General features: G+C 41.2%; 1 protein-coding gene and 1 pseudogene across 2 annotated transcripts in view; both read left to right on the top strand.

Moving 5' to 3' along the window:
• Positions 1-9213: 9213 nt before the first annotated feature.
• LOC120248046 lies at positions 9214-9554 on the top strand (annotated as a pseudogene).
• A 2396-nt stretch (positions 9555-11950) lies between these two features.
• Positions 11951-23205, top strand: part of ITGA2 (integrin subunit alpha 2) — a 109186-nt gene continuing 97931 nt past the window's right edge. The window contains exon 1 of one of the 2 annotated variants that reach the window (XM_039256208.1): positions 11951-12115. In XM_039256208.1, the coding sequence (XP_039112139.1) occupies positions 12061-12115 (55 nt within the window). In that variant the 5' untranslated portion in view covers positions 11951-12060. The remainder of the gene's footprint in view (positions 12116-23205) is intronic. The other variant, XM_039256209.1, reaches the window with a different exon arrangement.

Genomic DNA, 23205 nt, shown 5'->3' with positions numbered 1-23205 from the left:
GGAAGAATAAATATAGTTAAGATGTCATTACTACCTAAAGCACTCTACACATTCAATGCAATTCCAATCAAAATTGCACCAGCATACTTCTCAAAACTAGAACAAACTATCCAAAAATTTGTATGGAACCACAAAAGACCCCGAATAGCCAAAGTAATACTGAAAAATAAAACCAAAACGGGAGGTATCACCATCCCAGACTTCAGCCTCTACTACAAAGCTGTCATCCTCAAGACAGTATGGTATTGGCACAAAAACAGACACATAGACCAATGGAACAGAATTGAGAACTCAGAAGTGGACCCAAAAGTATACAGCCAACTGATCTTTGACAAAGCAGGAAAGAATATCCAATGGAAAAAAGACAGCCTTTTTAACAGATGGTGTTGGGAGAACTGGACAGCAACATGCAGAAGAATGAAACTAGATCATTTTCTCACACCATGCACAAAAATCAACTCAAAATGGATAAAGGACCTGAACGTGAGACAGGAAACTATCAACACCCTAGAGGAGAAAGCAGGAAACAACCTCCTTGACCTCCACCGCAGCAACTTCTTACTTGACACATCCCCAAAAGCAAGGGAATCAAGAGCAAAAATAAACTGTTGGGACCTCATCAAGATTAAAAGCTTCTGCACAGCCAAGGAAACAACCCAGAAAATTAATAGGCAACCAACGGAATGGGAAAAGATAGTTGCAAATGACATATCAGATAAAGGGTTAATATCCAGAATCTATAAGGAACTCACCAAACTACACGCCCGAAAAACAAACAACCCAGTGAAGAAATGGGCAGAAGACATGAACAGACACTTCTCCAAAGAGGACATCCAGATGGCCAACAGACACATGAAACGATGCTCAGCATCCCTCCTCATCAGGGAAATACAAATCAAAACCACACTGAGATACCACCTCACGCCAGTCAGAGTGGCTAAAATGAGCAAATCAGAGAACTCTAGATGCTGGCGAGGATGTGGAGAAACGGGCACCCTCCTACACTGTTGGTGGGAATGTAAACTGGTACAGCCCCTCTGGAAAACAGTGTGGAGGTTCCTCAGGAAACTAACAATAGAACTCCCTTATGACCCAGCAATAGCACTGCTAGGAATTTACCCAAGGGATACAGAAATGCTGAGGCATAGGAGCACATGTACCCCAATGTTCATAGCAGCACTCTCCACAATAGCTAAAACATGGAAAGAGCCTAAGTGTCCATCAACAGATGAATGGATCAAGAAGATGTGGTTTATCTATACCATGGAATACTACATGGCAATGAGAAACAATGAAATCTGGCCATGTGTAGCAACATGGATGGACCTTGAGGGTGTTATGCTGAGCGAAATAAGTCAGGCAGAGAAGGACAAATATCATATGTTTGCACGTATAGGAGGATTAGGAGGAACTTGACGGAGGAACAAGGGGGAGAAGAAGGGCGGAAATGGTGGGGGAAAGGGAGAGAGGCAAACCATGAGAGACTCTTGAATGCTGACAAAAACTGAGGACTGATGGATGTGGGGGGGAGGGGGGGATGGGCATGGATGAGGGCACTTTGGGGATGAGCACTGAGTGTTATGTGGAAACTAATTTGACAATAAAATATTTGTAAAAAAATAAAAATAAAAATAAAAATAAAAATATTTAATATATAAAAAAAAAAAAAGAATTGTCCTGCCTTTCCTGGTAGAAAGGAAAAAGTAGAGGGATTTTCTGTGTCTGCTTATTCTCTACGGTCTTTAGCTCAAAATCATCCTTATGTCAAAGTGGCATATTTTGGGTGGCATACTTTGAACCCTTTCAGTGACTTGTGGTCAGTCCCTCTTCTGTTTCATGATCCAGTAATATTTCTATTGAAATGAGAATATTTACCACTGCATTTATGTTATAACTTAGCCCCAAATATAGCACTTTTACTCTATCACTGGGATGGTAGTACTATTTTTGCGATTTTGTTTTGTAATTCCTTTTAATATCCATCCTGCCCTCCATGATTTAGAACTGTCACCTTGTTTTACTCAAATTAACCATTCCTCTTGAAAACCTCTTGTTTTTTGGGTTAATGTTTTACACCTTACTCTCTCCTAGGGGTAATTCCTTCAATGGATGTCTCATAGATCAAATAGATATATGGGTCTGCCAGACTAGCCCTCCAGTCTCTCTCAGGGTTCTTAAGTTAGCTTGCTTTCTATGAGTGCCTCCTTTGGGCCCTCTAGTTGGACAACACATGCGTACACACACACACACACACACACACACACACACACACACACACACTCATATTTGCAAGAATCTTCTAATATTATTTAAAAGTGCATTAAAAATATAAAGATGTATAGTTTACTGTAATGTCAGTCATACCTGAGTGCAGTTGTTAAAGAAACTACAATTATGACCCCTCCTAAAATCTTATGCTTAAAAATGTATATATAAGTGTATGGAAGAAGTTTGTACTAGGGCTGGAGCTGAGATTTAGTCATATATGTCATGTGGAATTAGGTAGCTGGAGAAGGAGAAAGTGGAGAATGGAAAAGAACAGAAGCCAACTTGCAAGGAAATATGGTGGAAAAATTTCTGAGCCAGACTCAAAAACAGAGCCAAAGGTCAAGAGGAAATAGTGTTTCTGGGTTTAATGTGGAACTTGTTTTTTGAACACTTTGTGACCCAATTACCCTGGACACAGGCATCCTGTGGGCACTGGGGAGGGGAAAATGGCTACAGGTAAATCTGACCGGATCTTGTAATGCACTGCCTTCTGGGGATTCCCTCTAAGAGAATATCAGTCTAAGAGCAGGTAGCAGCCTCCTCATTTTAAGGCAGAGTCCCAAGGAAATCTGGAAACATTAAGTCTGAAGTCATAACAAAAGTTGTTGAAATGGAAAAGGATCTATGCCCATTTAGTGGTGAGGGAAAGCATAGACCTGAAGCAGCAGAGGCCAGCAGCAATTAACACTGATATCCCAGTGCACATGTGTAAGTCAGAACCCACGGACAAAATAAATAGTACATGGGTTGAGGGCCCTACATATGTAAGGGGGAACAGTGAGAGGAGGACATTTATACATTTGCATGAACGGCATCTCATCTGCACTCAGAGACTGGCAAGGCTGATAAGTTTCACTCTATAATTGTGTGAAAGCCTTTACCTCAACGCGTATGTCATGGGCTGCAAACTCTAACAAGAAAGTGAACTACATTACCATATAACATGTGAAAATGTATGGTTTTATAGGCTTCAAAAATGTTAGCCCCCTAAGATTTAAGTCTTGAGACATCTTTTTTTGCCTTTAGATCTAGAGGCTTTTGATGGAAGAAGCCACTTTCCATTTAACTGTACTTTTATAAAAGTTCATATCAAATCTAAAGAAAATGTGCCTAAATGTTCTTTCATTCTACTAAATGGCATAAATCAAATTTCCACATTCTCTGCTCATATGCCTCATATGATTTCATCTACAGCAAGACTCTGGAGATTATATTTGGTAATGAGATTTCAAGCTCATTGAGGACATCCAGGTATCATTGCTTCCTGTCACAGTGCTTAGATTATTACTTTGTACATGGTAGGTACTAAGTAAATAAGTAAATGAATAAATTACCAAAACAACATTTTTCCAAGATTCTCAACTTAATCCAAGGAAAGAATCATGTTAGAAATTATAAAAATGTAAGAGAGAAAGAGAGGCAAGAAGTCTGGAGAATTATGCAGGAAACTTAAAGACAAATACTAAAAGACCATAAGATACCAAAGCTTGTGACCCAGGAATAGAAGTTTTGCTTTCTCATATAGTATAATAGAGGATGTAGAAACAGAAAAGCTTTAGTGATTAAGACTGAGCTTCCTGGCAAAACTTAAGTTCCAAATCCTTTGAGGCTCTCCCATCTTCACTGATTTCATTCTTTTGATGTATAAACAAAGCTCAATGGCCTGCCAGTCAAATAATTTTCTAATGGCAAAATTGGCTCTGTTTAACTTTTTGATGTTAAAGATTTGAAATGTGTTTCCATCTAAAAGGATAGACTCCAATATAAATGGTACAATCAAGATTACTTCAGGGGCACCTGGTGGCTCAGTCAGTTAAGCATCCAACACTTGGTTTTTGGCTCTGATCATGATCTCACAGTTTGAGTTCAAGCCCCACATTGGGCTCTGTGCTTGCAGCGTGGAGCCTGCTTAGGATTCTCTCTCTCTCTCTCTCTCTCCCTCTCTCTGAAATTTTTCAATAATTTACCTTAGGCTAGTTAAAGTAACACTGATCTTTCCACCTTCTAAAATAACTAATCTCTAACTGAAACATCCAGTTTTCCAGAGACAGTAGAGTAAGAATAACCATATAGCTGGTCTGATCCATCATATAACACATTTCTTAATAAAACAAACAAACAAACAAACACAGAAAACCCTGAAGTACATGTGAACAATATTTTCCCTTCACTGAACGTTTCCATGTTCTTAGAGATAAACCTCTTAACTTCTTTTTTTCTCTGGTTCATCTGAATACATGAGTCAGATGATAGTTGAACAAATGTGTTTATTCATTAGTGGAAGAAACATTTACTGAGCACCAACTCTGTGTCAGGTCCTGTTTTGGGGACTATGAGTAAGGTTGGTGAGACATGGTCACTGTCCTCAAGAATGTCCAATAGGAAAAATAAAAAGAAAATATTAGGAAGGTACCAGGGAATTTCATGGAAAGGGCAACCAGAGCTCCCAAATGACTGGAAACAGAAAATAGAATGAGAAGAAGAACTAAAGCAAATTCTCTCTCTCTTTCTCTCTCTCCCTCTCTGTAATGCATGCATCCCTCAGTGTCTTGGTCTTTTCTTTTGGTTTTCTATGAATAGCTGCTAAATGGCTTTTTCTATGCTCATTTAAAAAATGGCTGCCCCAAAGGAACATGAATTCCTAGTCCCTGTGGTCAGCAAAGATTCTCTAAAATCTCTGTACCCTGAACATAAATGTCTAGGAGAAAATTTAATTAATCCAGTTTGGGTCAGGTGTCTCTCCATATCGCTAGGAGGCAGGATGACTTCTAGAGGGAAATCATGGCAAACTCTGAGAACAACCTGTGGGCAGAGCTGGAAGATTGGCTTCTCAGGTCTCCCACACATATGAAAACCAAAAAAGGACAGTCAATTTTAGTAGCGCTAGAATAGAAGTATGAATAAAATGCATAGATGAATTGATGGGTCCAGGGAAAGGAACATAGAACTATTTTATTTTTGTTTATTTGTTTTGTATTTAAGTTAGAAATGTCTCTTTTATTTTTGGACATCATGCAACTCAACAGGTGCCTGGAAACCTGTAGGTGAGTCAAATTCAATGGATTCTGAACTTTACTCAGTCTTCTCATAGATTTACTGGGTAACATTTGAAGTCACTGGTTACTTTATTTCAAATTTTTCAGGAGTTAGATACAATTTCACATTCCCTAACCTTTTCAGTCTAGGTGGAAGAAGGTGGAACTCTTCAGAAATTCATTTCAATTTAGTGATTATTTTTAGGAATTATTTGTCATGTATAGGACTAGACATGATGTAAACATATAAGACTTCAGAGATCCAGCATTTAAGTGAGAAGGTGTAGTATCCACATAACTAAATTCAAATCACACCCATAATACATACAAGAGAAAGAGTTTTGGTAAGAGGTAGGTTGAGGTTCAACTGGGAGCACAAACACTAAGGTACTTGAACTTCATCCTGTAGACTTTCAAAGATTTTCAACAAATCCTGTGTTTTAGAAAGAGAACTGTGGTAACAGCATAGAGTAGACTGGAGACAGGAGAGGGGGAAGCACAGAGAGATTGCATAGGAGACTGCCATAGCAGATAAAGATCAAATGAGCTTGAACTAAAGAGAGTAGCAATGGAACAAAAAGTAGGAGATGGATAGATAATCATCTAAGGGGTAGACAAAATTGATATGGTATGGTGGAAGGGAAACCTGGTGGTAGTCCTGAGGATGGAAAGCAGAGGCTTCTGGTTTAAGTGATTGTGCATGGGGAATTAAATAAGCAAAGAGCTGAATTTGAAGATAAAAACAGGTCAGAAAAAAACACTGGGGAAAATTCATTTGAGCCTCATCTCCAAAAATATACAGCCTATATTTGGAAAGAAGAGAATGGAGAAGCCTCACTCCATCTCTTAGTAAATCTAAGAAGGTGGCCCCTAGGTGTCTCCAGACCTTTTGAGGTGGTCAGTAGGTCAAGACTATTTTTATGCTAATACTGAGATATTATTTGCATTTTCCACTGTGTTTGCATTTGCCTTATGGTATAAGAACAGTGATCAGTAAGAGTAACCATCTCATTCTTCCCAACTGGATACACGGAGAAAGGAAGAGAGGGAGAGGACAGAGGCAGTAGGTGGGAGAATGAAAGGAGAGGAGGACAGAGGGGAGGGGAAGAGGTAAGGCAAGAAGAAAGTAGGAAGAAGGAAGGGAGGAGAAGAAGGAAGGGAGGGAGAAAGGAGAAAGCTAGTTTCACTTAAGAATGTCCTTGATAGGGGGTGCCTGGGTGACTCAATCAATTAAGCTTCTGACTTTGGCTCAGGTCATGAAGTCACAGTTTGTGAGTTTGAGCCCTGCTGGGCTCTGTGCTGACAGCTCAGAGGCCAGAGCCTGCTTCAGATTCTGTGTCTCTCTCTCTCTCTGCCCCTCCCTACTCAGGCTCCTTTTCTCTCTCTCAATCTCTCTGTCTCTCTCTCTCAAAAATAAACATTAAAAAAAAAAAGAATGTCCTTGACAAAACAGTAAAAAATTAACTACCTTTATTAAATCTCAACCCTTAAGTATATGTCTTTTAAATATTTTGCATGAGTAAATGTGGGCATACACATAAAGCATGTATGCTGCACACTGTATTTGGGTGGTTGTCTCAAGGATCTGTAACTAGGCACGTTCTTTTTGAATGTCTATTTATTTATTTTGAGAGAGGTCTATTTATTTATTTTGAGAGAGAGAGAAGGAGGGGGAGGGAGAGAGAGAGAGAGAGAGAGAAAGAGAGAGAGAGAGAGAGAGAGAGAGAGAGAGAATCCCAAGCAGGCTCCATGCTGTCAGCACAGAGCCTGACAGAGGCCTTGATCTCATGAACCATGAGATCATGACCTGAGCCGAAATCAAGAGTTGGGCACTTAACTGACTGAAACACCCAGGTATCCCCTAGCCATGTTTTTCATGGAACACCAGTTTTACTTCAAAGAACATTGATAGACAAACTATGACTATTCAGACTTGGGTATTTGATAGACATTTCTCAAAAATGAATGAAATGGGCCTTTCTTTTCACACAGAACAACTGATAGTATGCGTGGCCAGTGATAAAATTCAATTTTTGAATGGAAATTGGAATTTTGGAAAATGTGTGTCTGCTGGGATGGCATGAGCTTGACAGCTTTGCAATATATAAAGATTTTTCTAACGAGATAGGTGACAATATGATTTTTTTAATATTGTGTAATGAAATGTGTCAATTATTAGAAAATCTGCATAACTCAGTGAACCAATATTTTCAAAACGACCAATGCATGATGGGACAAAACCTTGCCTGAGTAAAAGTCCTATTCCAAGTACTCAGTAGACCAATGAATTTTAATGTGCTGCGTGTTGGAGGAGGTTATCAAGAGGATGTGACTGCTGATTGACCTGCAAGCTGGACCCAAGTAACTGGAGGCTGCTTATCCTCTCCTTTGTCCTTGAAATGTATGTTCTGCCTACTGTTTCCACACTAGAAGCCATTACAGGGACTGTACAACAGGGACTGTACTTTCTCAACAGCTTTGAGAAAGTAAGCTGATATCAAGACCATCCAAACTGTATAAATGACTGAACCCTGTTTGTTAAGGCCTCTACATAAACTTAAGTTTCTGGCAGCAAGTATGGAGATTTGCTCATCTTGTGGCCACTCCAGACAAGCCAAGTATACAAGTTCCCTTGCTTTTTAAATTGCCACCACCCAAGCTGAAGGGGTCTGCCTTTGTCTTTTCTCTCTCCTTGCCCTCCATATATGGGGGCCAGTTTCAAATTTTAATCCCAGGAACTTTGAGCTTGCAAATCACTAGGGTAGAAAAAGTTTATTGATGTGGTTTCAGATTCCATATTGGAACTAATCTTTAAGAAACTACCACTTGTTGAGTTTGGGGGCAGTATCAGAAGAATACCCACAATTATGTCCTGTTTGTTCAATTACATGTGTGTAATACCAGATTAATTCATATAATTTCGCTGAAAGTACATATCACGACAGATTGGGTGCAGGAGAAGATATGAGAATCCAAGTGTTTATTTTTTAAGCCAGACATTGAAAAGATTGGCAAAAATGTAAGGCAATGCTCTTCTTCTCATGATTTTCTTTATTTGGGGAAACGTAGTTGTTTTTTGTAAAATATGTTATTTATGTCAACACATAAGAGCCTTACTATTGAATTAATACATAATGAATTAATATATAAATATTAGAAAATGTATCTATTTCAATTTCTTACATGGTAAATATGGGGAGAAATAATCCACATGAAGAAAAGTTCTTTGGGATCCTCAATATTGACAATTATAACTTGTATATATAGAAGATGTACATCGTTAGGTTTTGATATACACAGTGATGTGATTATCACAATCAAGATAATTAACATATCCATCACTCACACAGTTACCATTTTTATTTGTTTTGTTGTGAGAACACTTCAGACTTAATCTCTTAGCAAGTATCAAGTATACAATACAATATTATTAACTATAGTCACTTTGCTGTACACTAAACACCCAGGACTTATTCATCTTATAACTGAAGGTTTTACCCTTTGACCAACATTCCCCATTTTCCTCACCTCCAGCCCCTGGTAACCACTCTAGTGTCTGTACTATGAGTTGACTTTTTTAGATCCACATGCAAATGAGATCATACAATATTTGTCTTTTTCTGTCTGGCTTATTTCACTTAACAAAATGTCCTCCAGTTTCATCCATGTCATTGCAAATGACAAGATTTCCTTCTTTTTTATGGGAGTAATATCCATCATCTTGTCCTTGTGTGCAGAGCTGAGTGACCATGGTATCCCAATAACATCCCATCATCTTGTCCTTGTGTGCAGAGCTGAGTGACTATGGTACCCCGATAATATCCCATCATCTTGTCCTTGTGTGCAGAGCTGACTATGGTACCCCGATAATATCCCATCATCTTGTCCTTGTGTGCAGAGCTCAGCAACCATGGTGCCCCAATTGTGTTTGCTGAGGAGGTTTCTCATCAAGGGCAGTGTGGCTGGGGGCGCCGTCTACGTGGTGTATGGCCTGGAGCTGCTGGGGCCTAGCAACAAGAGCCAGACTGTCCTTCAGAAGTCTGAGGAGGTAGGCTCCCCCAGCCATGGACTACTTCAGCCACTGTGTGTGTGAGCAGACCAGTCTGAAGATACCCCAACTCTCAGTGCCCCCAAAGTTTAACTTTCACATCCACAAGGCCTGGAATTCAGACATCATTATGGTGATGTTGGCTCTCTCAGTGGCCCCCCTCCAAGGAGAGCTGGGAATACCTAAAGGAACAAATTAAGTAGCCTGTCAGAGGGGACCATCTGCCCCAGTCAGGAACAGAGGCAGGGGCGCCATCGATCTGGAGACTCCAGACTGGGACCCCCAAACTCCAAGGGCAACTCCCAGCTCTGGCAGCCAATAAAGGACTTTATGAAATATGAAATATATTAACACTTATATTAATGTTGATCTCCATCATCTTTTATCCATTCATCTGAGAGATTCTCAATAATTTTAAGTGCAAAGGGCTCCTTGACAGTTTAAAAGGCCCTGCCTTCATTTTATTTCCTCAGAATGTGGTGTCCAGTACTGTTACACCTAGTCAGAATCGTTCCCCAAACGACTAAGACAGGAGTTCTCAAACTGTGTTGTCTCAAGAACGCCTTGTCTCTTTTTACACTTTCAAAATTAGTGCGGGGCAGGAGTTGACTCTTTGTTTCTTGAACTTTGAAATTTTTGCCTGCTCCAGAAATATATATATAGCTCCTGATGTATCTGTGCCTCATGCCAGCATGATGTTAACTTGCCCAGCTCTGAGCACAAAAGCAAAGAAGCATGCATTTTCCTCTCGAGCACCCAGAGACAAAGCACAGATTCCTGTCTCACACGAAGGGAACTAACTATACTGCCTCCCAAACAAGGGTCTGTTCCAAACACTTACTCACATTTCAGTGAGTCAGAAGGAAACAGACAGATATTCATCTCACTGAAACCTGGCTGACTTCCTGCAAGAAGTCTGTGAGGAGAGTCAAGGCTGGGTGTCAGGGTTAGTGAGCGGCCACCTAAGAGCTCTCAGGTGATATCTGGAGTCTTACTAATCAGGTGAGTATCATAAACAGGTCAGAAAAAAAGTGCTTCAAGTGTTTGTCAGGATTAGTAAGTAGAATTAGTAAATGACAGATAAGAAAACAGGAAACAACCAGGGGCTATACATTTTTAATTCAAAAGTACTGAGTTTATAATCATGACTATAAGCAGCAGCAGCTGATGAATACCAATTTAGTACTTTAAAAAAAAAGACTCCAGCATCAGCTAGAAAGGGGAGCATTTGATTTTTACCAATTAATTAAGTCCTTCCACCCTGAACCACTTTACTTTTTTTTTTTTTAATGTTTATTTATTTATTTTGAGAGAGAGCGTGAGTGGGGGAGAAGCACATTTGGGGGGGAGGGAAGAGAATCCCAAGAAGGCTCCACGCTGTCAGCACAGAGCCCAATGTGGGGTTGGAACCACCAACCGTGAGATCATGACCTGAGTCAAAACCAAGAGTTGGACGCTTCATGGGACTGAGCCGCCCAGGTGTCCCTCACTTTACTTCTGAGTGGCAATATCCGAAGCATCCCATAGGGCTCATTCCACCAGCTCCACGGAGATTTGGAATGGCGATAATAAGAATGATTAGTCTAATAATTCTTTAATTGTGCTTTATTAAAACATTTGAGTATGTCACAAAAGGAGTCCCTGGAAGAATTCTGTTTTCAGTAATGTGCTGGCGATTTGTGAGTGAATTTTTGGAGGAAAAAAAAACAGATGAAAAAAAATTGAATATTCTATTTCTTAAGTTGGCAAGTAAAAAGTCTCAGATAGGGCTATAGAATGTCCTGCTTCCAGATCTGAGACTAAAGTAATGGAAGGAAATGGTCACATGTAGTACAAAGAGGAAGAGTCATAATTTCATATATGGGCTCTCACTTGTCTCTGTGTCTTGAAGTAAATCGCTTAAACTCAGTAATCAAATCAGCTGCTTATTATCTTGGAGGAGAGGAATGAATGAGGATTTCTCTCTCTCTCTCTCTCTCACACACACACACACACACACACACACACACACACGGTGCTCTTGCGACAGGTCTTGCTTAAATATACCTCGGATAATCATAACTTGTGAGCAGATCTTCTTTCCTGTCGAGTTAGTTTCTAACCTGGTCATTCTGCACTTATTTTTGTCCGCTTCTCCACCCACTTGAGAAAAGCACAGAATGCCACGCACCGCGCCACCCCGAAAAGCGTGGCTTCGGACTCGCGGCTCCCCATCGCTCTCCACCTCTGCCAGGAGCCTGGAGCCACGAAGGGCTGCAGAAGTTGCAAGGTTCTCCGGGAGACCGGGGGTCTCCCGCGGGCGGGCCGCAGGCCATCAGGGGGCGGGGTAGTTTGAGGCCGGCTCCCGCCCGTCGGGTGTGCCCCGCCAGCCCAGTGACAAGCGCCCCGACTCCAGCCCCGCGGCTTGGGCGATGCGGGAACCTGGACCTCGCAGGGCAGTTAAGGTGCGGTTTCCGAGGGTGTGGCAGCGCAGGTGCCCCGCGGGGCTGCAGGGCCTGGGCTCGGCGGGGCGGAGCCGGGGCAGATCCGGTGTTAGCCTGGCCGAGGGGCGGGGCGGGGCGGGCCCTGGCGCCCGAGGAGCTGCCAGGCAACTTTTCCCTGTCCTCACCCGGGCGGGGGAGAAAAGCTCGCGGGCCCGCTTCTGAGGAGTCCGGGTTGTGGAGTTCCTCTGCAAACCGACAGCAGCTACCGTCCCCGGGCAGACTCAGGATGCGGCCAGGATGGACGGGGGGTGCGCCCTTGCTGGTGTTACTGCTCAGTCAAGGTAAGCGAGGAGTTTCCTTCTCCATCAGCTGCTGGAGGGACCTGCGCGGGGCCTGGGTGCAGGAGGGAGGAGTCTGCGGGATGCGGGGGGCAAGCAGCTCTTCTCTCTGCTGGATTCCACGTGGACCCAGGCTCCCAGCCATCCGGAGCTGGATAGGGAAAGACTCCCCATTCCCTCTCTCCCCCGCCTGGCGTCCCCATAAGGCCTGACTCAATCCTATCTGCGAAGCACCCTTCAAAGTCAGCTCACTGCGCGCTTTGGTTTTAGACCCACGCGCACGCACACCCAGGCAGAAGAAGTGGCGACTAAGGGGTGTCCTGAAGATGGAGAGTCCTGCCCGGTGGCTTAGACTGCAGGTGCCGCCCAGCGCCCGCACCACACTCCGCGATGCCTGGTGGCTTTGCAGGAGTCTGGGCGCCCCAAATACTTGCTTTTCAGCCCAAGTGTGTGAATTAATGCTCCCATTTCTTCAGGCCGCAGCACTGATGTTTCTTCCCTTAAGGGACACAGAGAAACCAAGCGCCTCTTAAATACTTGGCAGAACAGAAATTCTTCCTTCCCTTCTGCCTTCCTCCAATTGTTGTGACGTTTCTGTTCAACTTAATGTAAACTTGGGCCAGGAAAAGTTCTTTTTACTTTCTTGATCTTAGCCGCTGCCAACAAGAGAATTAACAAGCCATAGCTCCAGATGCAGGGCTGTGATAGTGAGACCGACCAATACCTGATTCCTTTTGCGCTAAGTTGTTTGACCGTCATCCCTCACATGCACCTTCTCCAAATCTTTTCCAGAGCCTAGTGTGTGCTTACTACTGAACGTTAGTTTACTGGGAGGAGGAGGGGGAGTCGCATTTAAATTCTGTAGTTTGAACAACGATCAAAACAAGTGTTTTACAAAGAATATATATATAATATTAAATATTTCCTGATATATATAATATATGGCATATATTATATAATAAAAATACATATATTATGAAAATATGTATTATATATATTTGTTTATCCTCTATTGAGGCATTTAGACATGCTATTCGTTATTCTGGAAGAAACCTAATCCAGATAACCCTGTAGCATTTACTCCCAGAGATAACAGAGAAATAACACCACCATCCCTACCCCCAGCACAGACTAGGCATCATTAGGTTTTCTGTCTAATTCTGTGTCTGGTGCTTCACAGATATTCCTGTGTTGGGCCCCCAAGATATTCTGTGGTGGTTAGAGGAGCCATCAACCCTAATCTAGGGGTTTTAGATAAAGTTGGGGTCACATTAAAATCAGTCCCTGGAACACCACAACCTTCCCAGGAACTAACAGACATTTAAATCCAAGCTTTTCTTCTTTCTTTAATTACCCATTATTAACAAAAGCTATGGAAACATAACATTATTTCCTTATCTTTGAAGTGTTGAGGCTTGTTTTTGAAGAGCAGTGAGAAATACTTTAGTGGAATGTATTGCTCCAAGGCATGAAGTCAGGTATAGAGATTCTTAACCTGGAGTTAGTTAATAAGGACAAATCAGTGCTAGCAAGCAGAGGTGATTTAAAATGACATCTGTACAAATATTTTTTTATATTTATTCCTTCCTCCTGTTTCAGTTATTTGCATACTCAAGGAATAAGTTTTCTCTTAATTCAAGAAAAATACTCATAATAAAGCTTTGTCATTTGTGATATTGATTCAGGTTCCTAGGAAAGCAACCTCATTTGTTGATACCATGAATATCCAAGATTAACATAAATAATTGAATGTCTAGGTCAGCGATAGCTGGAATTTTTTATGGCATTTCTCTAAGTATGTAAAATTTTTAAAGTAGTCATCATTACTACACACATACATATAGTTGCTTATAAATTATACATATGTACAGTTGTGTAATATAAATACATATCAAAAGTAAAAATGTAACAAGCATACATGTGTGTTTATACATCTCACATCCTCTCCAGCATACGTGCCAACCACTGTAGAAACTTAAAATCCTCGAATCTCATTTTAACACTTAGAGTCAAATACACTTGCTGTAAACCTTCTTGTGGGTATTTAAGAAAAGGCAGTGCTCAAGGTTCAGTTTCATATTTATCACCTTGCATTGATCACCCCTTGGTTTAAGTGCTTGCAGTCACTGAAATGGTAGCCGGCGGGTGAGGGATGGAAAAGAAAGACCATAAGGGGCCCAGATAATTCACAGTCTAAATAATAGGTCCACAGAGGAAAGGAAAATGTAATTTTAAAGCGCACCATGGCACTTACATCCCCGTGTGCTGCCAAGCCACAGATAATCCTCATCTTTTCTCCCTGTGCCTGGCGCCCTGCCCGGCGTCACTGCCTCTTTAATGAATACCTTCAAATCCTTTCTCTAATTCCCTTCAAACTGTAAATATTCTAATTTCTCTCAGAATAAGTAAATGCTTCCTTTAATATGCAATATGGCAGCTCTATCCTTCCTGATGCACCCTCCACCTCTGTCTTCTAGTCTCCCTATTTTTCTCCTATTTTCCAGGCAGTTCTTCCTCACTCTCTCTTATAGGCTGATCTGTTTAGCCCAGTCCTTAGCGTTTAGAGCTCCCTCCTGGGTCCTTGTCTTCATCCCACCAGTTCTCTTTGGGCCGGTTCCCCATTCAAGTCAGGATCTCCAGCCAGACTCTTCTCCTGGTTCCGGATCAGGATTTCCATCTGCTACCGAATAGCTCCACCTAGACGTCCAGTAAGCATGTCCTCAGTATGTCCTCAATCAAAGTCAACACCTGCCCTCCAGAATTCTCTACTGTCATGTAATGGCAACATAATCATGCAAACACTAAACCTGGGGCTCTTTCCCCATGCGTCAGCCTCGCAGCCCGTCTCCAAGTTCTGTCCTGCGCCCCCCCAACCCCCCCAACCTCCTGTAACTTTCGTTGCTTTCTTTGTGTCTAGACAACTATAAAGTGTTTTTTCTGTTTTTTTGCTCTTCTCCTTCTGGTCCATTCTTCTCATTGTCCCTGATGAGACAATGTGTTTAGTTATCTTTCTAAACTCTTATCTGTATCCAATCAACCCCTTGCTTCAAACTTTCGGTGGCTTCCCATCTCACATAGGGTGAAGTCCAGAGTTTTTGGCCTGTCCATGAGGCTGCAGCCTGGCCTGCCTGTCCAGGCTTTCTTCTGCTACACTCATCCCGCACAGACACAAATGCGTGTACTATTCCCTTTGCCTTCACTGCCTTCATGCTTTTTTCCTTCTCTCATCCCTCTGCAATTCACCATTGTCCTATGTTACAAGAGACAACGCCAAGCAAAATTATAAAGCAGGGAAGTTTTTATTTTATAACTAAAAGAGAAGTCTGAGGTAAACTCTCACTTCTGGAACCAATCCTGAACCCCCTCTTTCTCTTTATCCTCAGCACCACCATAGCCTCAAACCACCCTCTGATAAAGTAACCCCGACCCCATGGCTCTCCAGCTACACCTGCCCCACCCCTACTAAGCTTTGCTCTCAGCAGTTCTGGCTCATGAACCACTGTTTGATTTAAATTCATGCTTTGGGGCTCAGGATCAGGATTTAAAGGCAATTATTCATACATTTCTGATACACAGTCAGATTTAGAAGCAATTGCTTAAATATTAGCCCTGCACCTCCTCTTTCCTAAGAAATTAAAATTCCAGTATTGCCTATATCACGTTGTTGGGAGATGACCACCAAGATAGGTACGTTTCAACACCAAGAGTCAGTGAATACGTCAGCTCGAATGAATTCCCTCTAAAGTAGGTGATGTCTGTTCCTGTCTTAATGTGTTAACAGCCGTGGGCCTATTAAAAGGGAGAAGCCTGTTAATGTAAAGAGATGAGCTTCTAATTATGAAATTTTAGACATTGAGCAAAATAAGGACACAAATTCAAGTCAATATGTCAAAACTAAAGAAGTTCAAGAAGAATGGGAAAAATATTTGGGACCAAAAATATCATCCTGATGCCATATGAATGTTACCACTAGCGTCAGAAGCCTTAATTAGCTTGGGGAGTGACTGAAAGATTCAGCATAGCATAAAAGAGAAAGAACCACAGAAGGCTGTCATTCTAATTGGCAAATCAAAGATAGGATGGTTTTTGTGGGTTTTTTTTTTTCATTTGTTATGGTGACTGTTGATTTACCTAGAAGAACACATAAAATAATGTCTCTCTAAAGAGAAGCTTATTACCACAAATCCTAGGCAACAATAGATCCTGTATATGAAAGTGATTCCTATGATGTTCCTTCAGATGACCTGTAGGTGCTTTGTTGATCAGGCCGTAGTGAATTCCAGGAAAGTAGCATTTGAACGTATTTTTATGCAGTAACTTTTATGTAAGGCAACATGCTAGGCCCAACTATAGGAAACTTGAAACATGGTCCAAAGCGTTTACAGTCTATTTGGAAACTAGTTCGACCATGAGGGAAGGACATTGTCTCATGCCCTGAAAGGTACCTAACCAACTTCGGACCCTTCCATCCTCCTTTCTGACAGAAGTCCAATTACTGGGTTACCTCCTCCTCTGCACAGCTAGGAGGTCCAGGGGACTTTGAGGAGTGATTGCCCTGAGCCATTCCTGATCATCTCATACCTCTCTCCAGTGTCTGATTTAGACATGGGCATGTAATTGCAATGACATGTGGAGGGAAATCTGCTTGAGACTTTTGGGAAAGCATATTTCATTCTTAAGGGAGACACTGGTTAAGAAACATATTGCCAGATCCCATGAAGCTTGGAACAGCTGTAACCATCCTACAACCATGACATCAGCTAGCTTGAGGATAAAGCCAATACACTAGCCCCATGGAAAGATAGAAAGCAGGTCCTTGATACTGTTTTTGAGTTTCTCGATTACTGAAATTTAGAGCCATTTACCTCTTTGTGCCTAAAAAAAATGTCTATGTAATTTAAAACATGGTTATGTTGTGTTTGTTATGTTATTTTGTAGTCTGTGCTTATAACATATGTACCATAAGTTTCTATAACGTAATAGATAATTCCTTGCTAAATGAGTGGTACTGAACTTAATGTTGAATTCAGAAGATGGAGAAATGTCACTGTGATGCATATAAGTAACAAGCCTCCCGGCAAGTCTTCACAGAGACCAGGAAGAATCTTTACTCTTCAGATCTACTGTGAAGGACCGAAGAGGTCAGAGTCCAGTTCTTCCCTTTTAAAATGGACATCAGTGATAATAATATAAGATGGAGAGTAACATAACTGGGAACAGGACCCAAGTCTCCAAGTTCCTGAGTCAGATGTTTTAGATACTTGAATAGGAAAAGAGAAAGTCATTATGTCCAGAACACACTGTTCAAGGTGTTTCACGGGAGGTGAAAGCTGAGAGGTTAACAAGTACCTGACCATAAATGACCTTGTAAATGGCAGTCAGGAGCATGGATTTTTGAGGACAATGGGAAGGTTTTGAAGGGCCTTAAGCAGGGGAGTGACATGATCATCTGGCTTCTTGAGTAGATTACTTCAGTTCAGGGTAGATGGTGAATTGAATGGAGGCCAGGCTGAAGGCACTACCTTTCTTAGGAAAGAAATAGTTCTGGTTTTAGTTTTATTGGGGGATGATGGTGCTAAAACCCAGTAGCAGTAGGGAAAGATCACAGGGGATGCATTTGAAAGGTAGCAAGGGAGAATGGACAAGATTTGTGGTTGATTTATACAGTGGCAGCAACTGAGGGAGAAGATAAGATGGAGGCCTAGGTTTTGGAAGTGGACAACTCAGTGAGGTGCTACTGACTGAGACAGGGAGGCGAGGAAAGAAGGCAACTTAGACGAAAAAGATAATCAGTTTACCATGACAGGTTGTTGGATACATCCAGGGCACATGTCTAGTAGATAGATAGTTATAGATAGAGCACTGTTAGACACTGGAGAGAGGACAATGAGGGATAGAGATTTAGGAGTCAGAGGCACCTGGAGAGTCATTGAGGACATGGCATTGATGAGTCAGGCAGAGACCAGAAGACAGCTTTGTCCACAACCCAAGGGACTACCTGAGAGGGTCAGGTGAGGAAGAAGAGATGCCAGGGAGAGAGAAGGAGCAGTGGGAGCAGTAAGTAGGAAGAAGTCTACAGTAAGTGGGGCACCACACAAATGTTTTGAGAGGGAAGAGTTGGTCAGTAGGGTCATCTTCACAGGAGCCAAGCACGTCAGACAGCCTTGACAAGGGCAGTCTCCATGGAGTGAAAAATCGGAAGCCAGAGTGGAGTAGGCTGAGGAGTAAGTGGACCCTGAGGAAATGCAGACAGTGTCAGGAAGTTAGACCCTAAAAGAGAAGAGGGAGTGGCTGAGGGACAGGAGGAGAGAGGCATGCATAAACAAACAAACAAACAAACAAACAAGCACAGGAGAGATTTACAGAACAATTATTATAATGAGGTATTTTTCTGTTTGTTTTTTTACTTCTATTGCTTATGGTATTGCATGGTCCACTTGTGCTTTTTGAGAATTGCATTGAGACATCTACATGTGGCAGGAGTCCCTAACACAGGAGAGATGGGGGGAGAGAAGGAGCACTGATGTCCAAGGCAAAGGGGTCATCAGAGAGAAGGGGGGGAGGGGATCATATAGCTGCAACAGCAACAGCTCTGTCAACAGCCTGGAAGCCACAGATGACCATATAGGGAAGGCAGAGTGCATTCTGGGATATAACATGGAGAGGATATGGACTGATGAGACCAAGTTGAAATTAATGACTGTGAGGGATGCAGAGCTAAGCGGTGGGAATAGGCACCCTCCCACCCTCCAGTGTGTTGCTTGTATATATTTTTGTTTCAGAACATACTTACCACACTAAAGAAGCTGTAATTAATAAACTTAGCATAGTTTTTAAGGTGTATAATATATAACAATATTCCAATTCTGGTCACTGAATTAATATCCATGCTTTAGTCAGATTTCCTAAAAAAACCCAAAGAGGTGTTTTTAGAGCTCCAGATAGGTTTCTCCAGTTAAGCTTTTAGTTCTTTATTTCTATCCAGTATAATAAAGATCCTCAAAGTCATCTTTTCAGAAATCATAGTCCCATATAACACAGAGAATTAGAGTTGGCTTTGAAAGTTTCTGTTAGTAAAATATTGAAGCCTTTTATTCTGTGCAACTCACTGGTGTTTTCAAAGTGTTTTAAAACATTTCCATTTAATTATATAAATTAGAAAAGAAATTAATGTCAGTTCTTAATTTTGTTAAAGTTGTGATTAATCCGAAGAGCTCGTATTCAAGTATTTTTTCCAGTCTGTGCCTGCTGACTCTTGCACATGTAAATTCCATTTACTAACCAGTATAAACTTGAACTGCATATTTTGCTAATGTTTTCAGGTCCATAGAATATTCTGTTCATAATTTTCAAATATATTGTTCTGCCTTTGAAAGAGTTGTCTGTTCTGTTGTCCAAATAGCTCATGGCAACTGTGCGATTTTGTGAGTGACGATTCCCGCATTATTATTCTGTGTTCTGAAAGGGTAACTGCAATTCTTCCTTTTTGTAGTTTAAAGTGACTAGAGACAGTTTTTACTACAGAAGCCATACATAACTCCCGATCATTGAAAGACTTTCTGTATGAAAAATGAGGTTAATGTTTAAACAGAGCCATGGAAATAAACGAGTGATGGACACTGTATTGTCAGTGTAAGAGATTATTTCATTGTGTTTTGAAAAGCATGAGCAAAGCTCTTGTGCCCATGGATGCCTTGAACACTGGCATTTGTCATTCTCTCTCATTCATTTGAGGGTAGCCTTTGTTTGTCTTTGTGCACGCCTGATCTCATTCCCATGGATACCGTGTGGAAATGCAGACTAAATGCAAGCTGCCTTCTGGTCAGCTCAGTCAGATAACTCTATTCCAAATTGTTTACCAGTTACCTGCAGGTCCTTGAACCAAATAGCTTCATGGATGCTTGTTAGAATATGGACACTGAATCTTTTGGATTTTATAACCTTCCCTAAGCCATATTCCAAATGCTAGTGTATAAGTAGATATTTTAGAACAATTGACTTAGTTTTTCTATGTAGTTATTAATATTGTTGGGGGGGAAAGAAGAATAACTTAGCCTTGGAAATTGAGATACTTTTATGTGTTCTTTATTTTCTTTTTTAGTAAAGAGAGGTAAGAAATAGCCTGAATTTTAAAAAGACTTAATGAAAAATTGAAAGATGATTAAATAAATAATTTATATAAGTGTCATATAGTGTTTTAGTCCATTTGGGCTGCTATAACTAAATACCACAGTTTATAGCGGCACTCTCAACAATAGCCAAAACATGGAAAGAGCCTAAGTGCCCATCAACGGACGAATGGATCAAGAAGATGTGGTTTATCTATACTATGGAATACTACATGGCTATGAGAAATAATGAAATCTGGCCTTGTGTAGCAACATGGATGGACCTTGAGGGTGTTATGCTGAGTGAAATAAGTCAGGCAGAGAAGGATAAATATCATATGTTTGCACTTTTAGGAGGATTAGGAGGAACGTAAAGGAGGACCATGGGGGAGAAGAAGGGGGGAAATGGTGGGGGAAAGGGAGAGAGGCAAACCATGAGAGACTCTTGAATGCTGAGAAAAAACTGAGGACTGATGGATGCAGGGGGGAGGGGGGAGATGGGCACGGAGGGGGGCCACTTGTGGGGATGAGCACTGGGTGTTATGTGGAAACCAACTTGACAATAAACTATTTGTAAAAAAAAAAAATGATACAGGGAGAAGAAAAAAATAAAAGTATACCTTGGATTATTAAAAAAAAAAAAAAATACCACAGACTGGGTGGCTTACAAACAAAAATGTTTTGCTCACTGCTATAGAAGCTGGAAGTTCAAGATCAAGGTACCAGCATGGTCATGTTCCAGTGAAAGGCCTCTTCCTGGATCTTGGCTGATGGAAGGGGCTGGAGTCTCTCTGGAGCCTCTTTTATAAGGCACCAATCCCATTCATGAGAGCGAAGCCTCTGCACCTCTCAAAGGGCCCACTCCCTAATACCATAATCGTTGGGGGTTAGGATTTCAAGTTGGTGGGGGGACACAAACATTCAAACTATAGTACATAGTAATTAAGAAACCCCTTTAGGGGTGCCTGGGGGCTCAATCAGTTAAGTGTCTGACTTTGGCTCAGGTCGTGATTTTATGGCTCATGAGTTTGAGCCCTACATGGGGCTTTCCACTCAGCACAGAGCACACTTTGGATCCTCTGTCTTCCTTTCTCTCTGGCCCTCCCCTGCTCTCTCTTTCTCTCAAAAATAAATAAAAACGTTTTTAGAAAGGAAGAAACCCCTTTATTATCAAAGTATTTAATTTTGCCCCCAAATTATCAGACATCATTTTATTACTACTTTTTTGTTATGGTCTAAGTGAGGTATGACCGTAACCCTTTTTAAGAGTACAGTCCCATGGTGTCTTACCTTTGTCTGTGTTCTCTCTTTCTGAAATACTCTTTACACCCCAACCCCTATTCTGCACATCATTTATGTGTCAATTTCATTGAGGCTCATGCACCCCAGGAAACCTTCCTAACCCCAGTCCAATTTGGGTAGCCTCCTCACATTCATAGCCGTTGTCACTTTCTATTTCAGAAATCCGCTTACGCAGCTCTAACCCCCATAGATTGCAAACCTTAAGACAGAGGTCATGTCTTTTTCACATTTGCCAAGCTGAATTTTGTTGAATGAGTGATGACTGCATTAGACATGGAGTACACCCACTGTAGCTTAAATTAAGGCACACTTTCTGCATAAAGGCCAAGCTGAAAACTTCCTAGTTCTTTCCAATTAGAATATGCAAAATAAAAAAAAAAAAACCTCTATCTGCAGGTTTATCTGAGTTTGCTAAAATACTTCTTTCATTAATTTTTTTTCCCTTCAATTCTTTTATAGAGTTAGTTTGCTCCTAAAATGTCTCTTCTTTGTCTTGAAATGTCCAACCAGGCTAGCTGTATTGACAAGTAACAAGTTGAATAAAAGTATTAGGACAGCGCAGATGTCTTTTTTCCCCCAAGTGCTTTCCCATTCCCCTATTCTGTTCTCATAAAGCAGTCAAGCTTCAGCTTGACTCCCCCACTGAATACATTCTCTAAAATCACCTTCAATCCTGTACATCATTATATTCCCAGGACCTGGTATATAGTAAGTGCTAAAAAAAAAAAAAAAAAAAAAAAAGATTGGTAAAAAAATATAAAATCATAAAACTAGAATTCAGATAACTTTAATATGTCTATTAAAATAGTAAGCTTGAGGGGTGCCTGGGTGGCTCAGTCGGTTGAGCGTCTGANTTTTTTCCCCCAAGTGCTTTCCCATTCCCCTATTCTGTTCTCATAAAGCAGTCAAGCTTCAGCTTGACTCCCCCACTGAATACATTCTCTAAAATCTCCTTCAATCCTGTACATCATTATATTCCCAGGACCTGGTAAAAAATAAAAAAAAAAAAAAAAAAAAAAAAAAAGATTGGTAAAAAAATATTTAAAAAATCATAAAACTAGAATTCAGATAACTTTAATATGTCTATTAAAATAGTAAGCTTGAGGGGTGCCTGGGTGGCTCAGTCGGTTGAGCGTCTGACTTTAGCTCAGGTCATGATCTCTTGATGTGAGAGTTCGAGCCCCATGTCCGGCTTTGAGCTGACAGCTCAGAGCCAGGAGCCTGCTTCAGATTCTGTCTCCCTCTCTCTGCCCCTCCCCCACTCACTCTCTGTCTCTCTCAAAAAATAAACATTAAAAAAAAAATTTTTTTTAAGTAAAATACTAGGGGCGCCCGGGTGGGTTAGTCGGCTAAGCGTCCGACTTTTGCTCAGGTCATGATCTCGCGGTTCATGGGTTCGAGCCCCGCGTCGGACTCCGTGCTGACTGCCAGCTCAGAGCCTGGAGCCTGTTTCAGAGTCTGTATCTCCCTCTCTCTCTGACCCTCCCCTGCTCATGCTGTCTCTCTCCTAGAAATAAATAAAACATTTAAAAAAAATAAAAATAAAATACTAAGCTTGAGTAATTAAAGCAGAACGTTTTAATATTCTTCCAGAAAAGTGGATATACTAAAATATTCATCTGAACAGAATATATTTATATTCTTTCTTATGATATTTATAAGTGTGAAAGTAGTTTGTTTATA

Source organism: Hyaena hyaena, unplaced genomic scaffold (assembly GCF_003009895.1).
Source record: "Hyaena hyaena isolate Hyena2069 unplaced genomic scaffold, ASM300989v1 scaffold_564, whole genome shotgun sequence".
Taxonomy (NCBI): Eukaryota; Metazoa; Chordata; class Mammalia; order Carnivora; family Hyaenidae; genus Hyaena; species Hyaena hyaena.
Note: the sequence above shows the minus strand (reverse complement) of the source record. Positions and strands in the feature narration are given on the sequence as shown.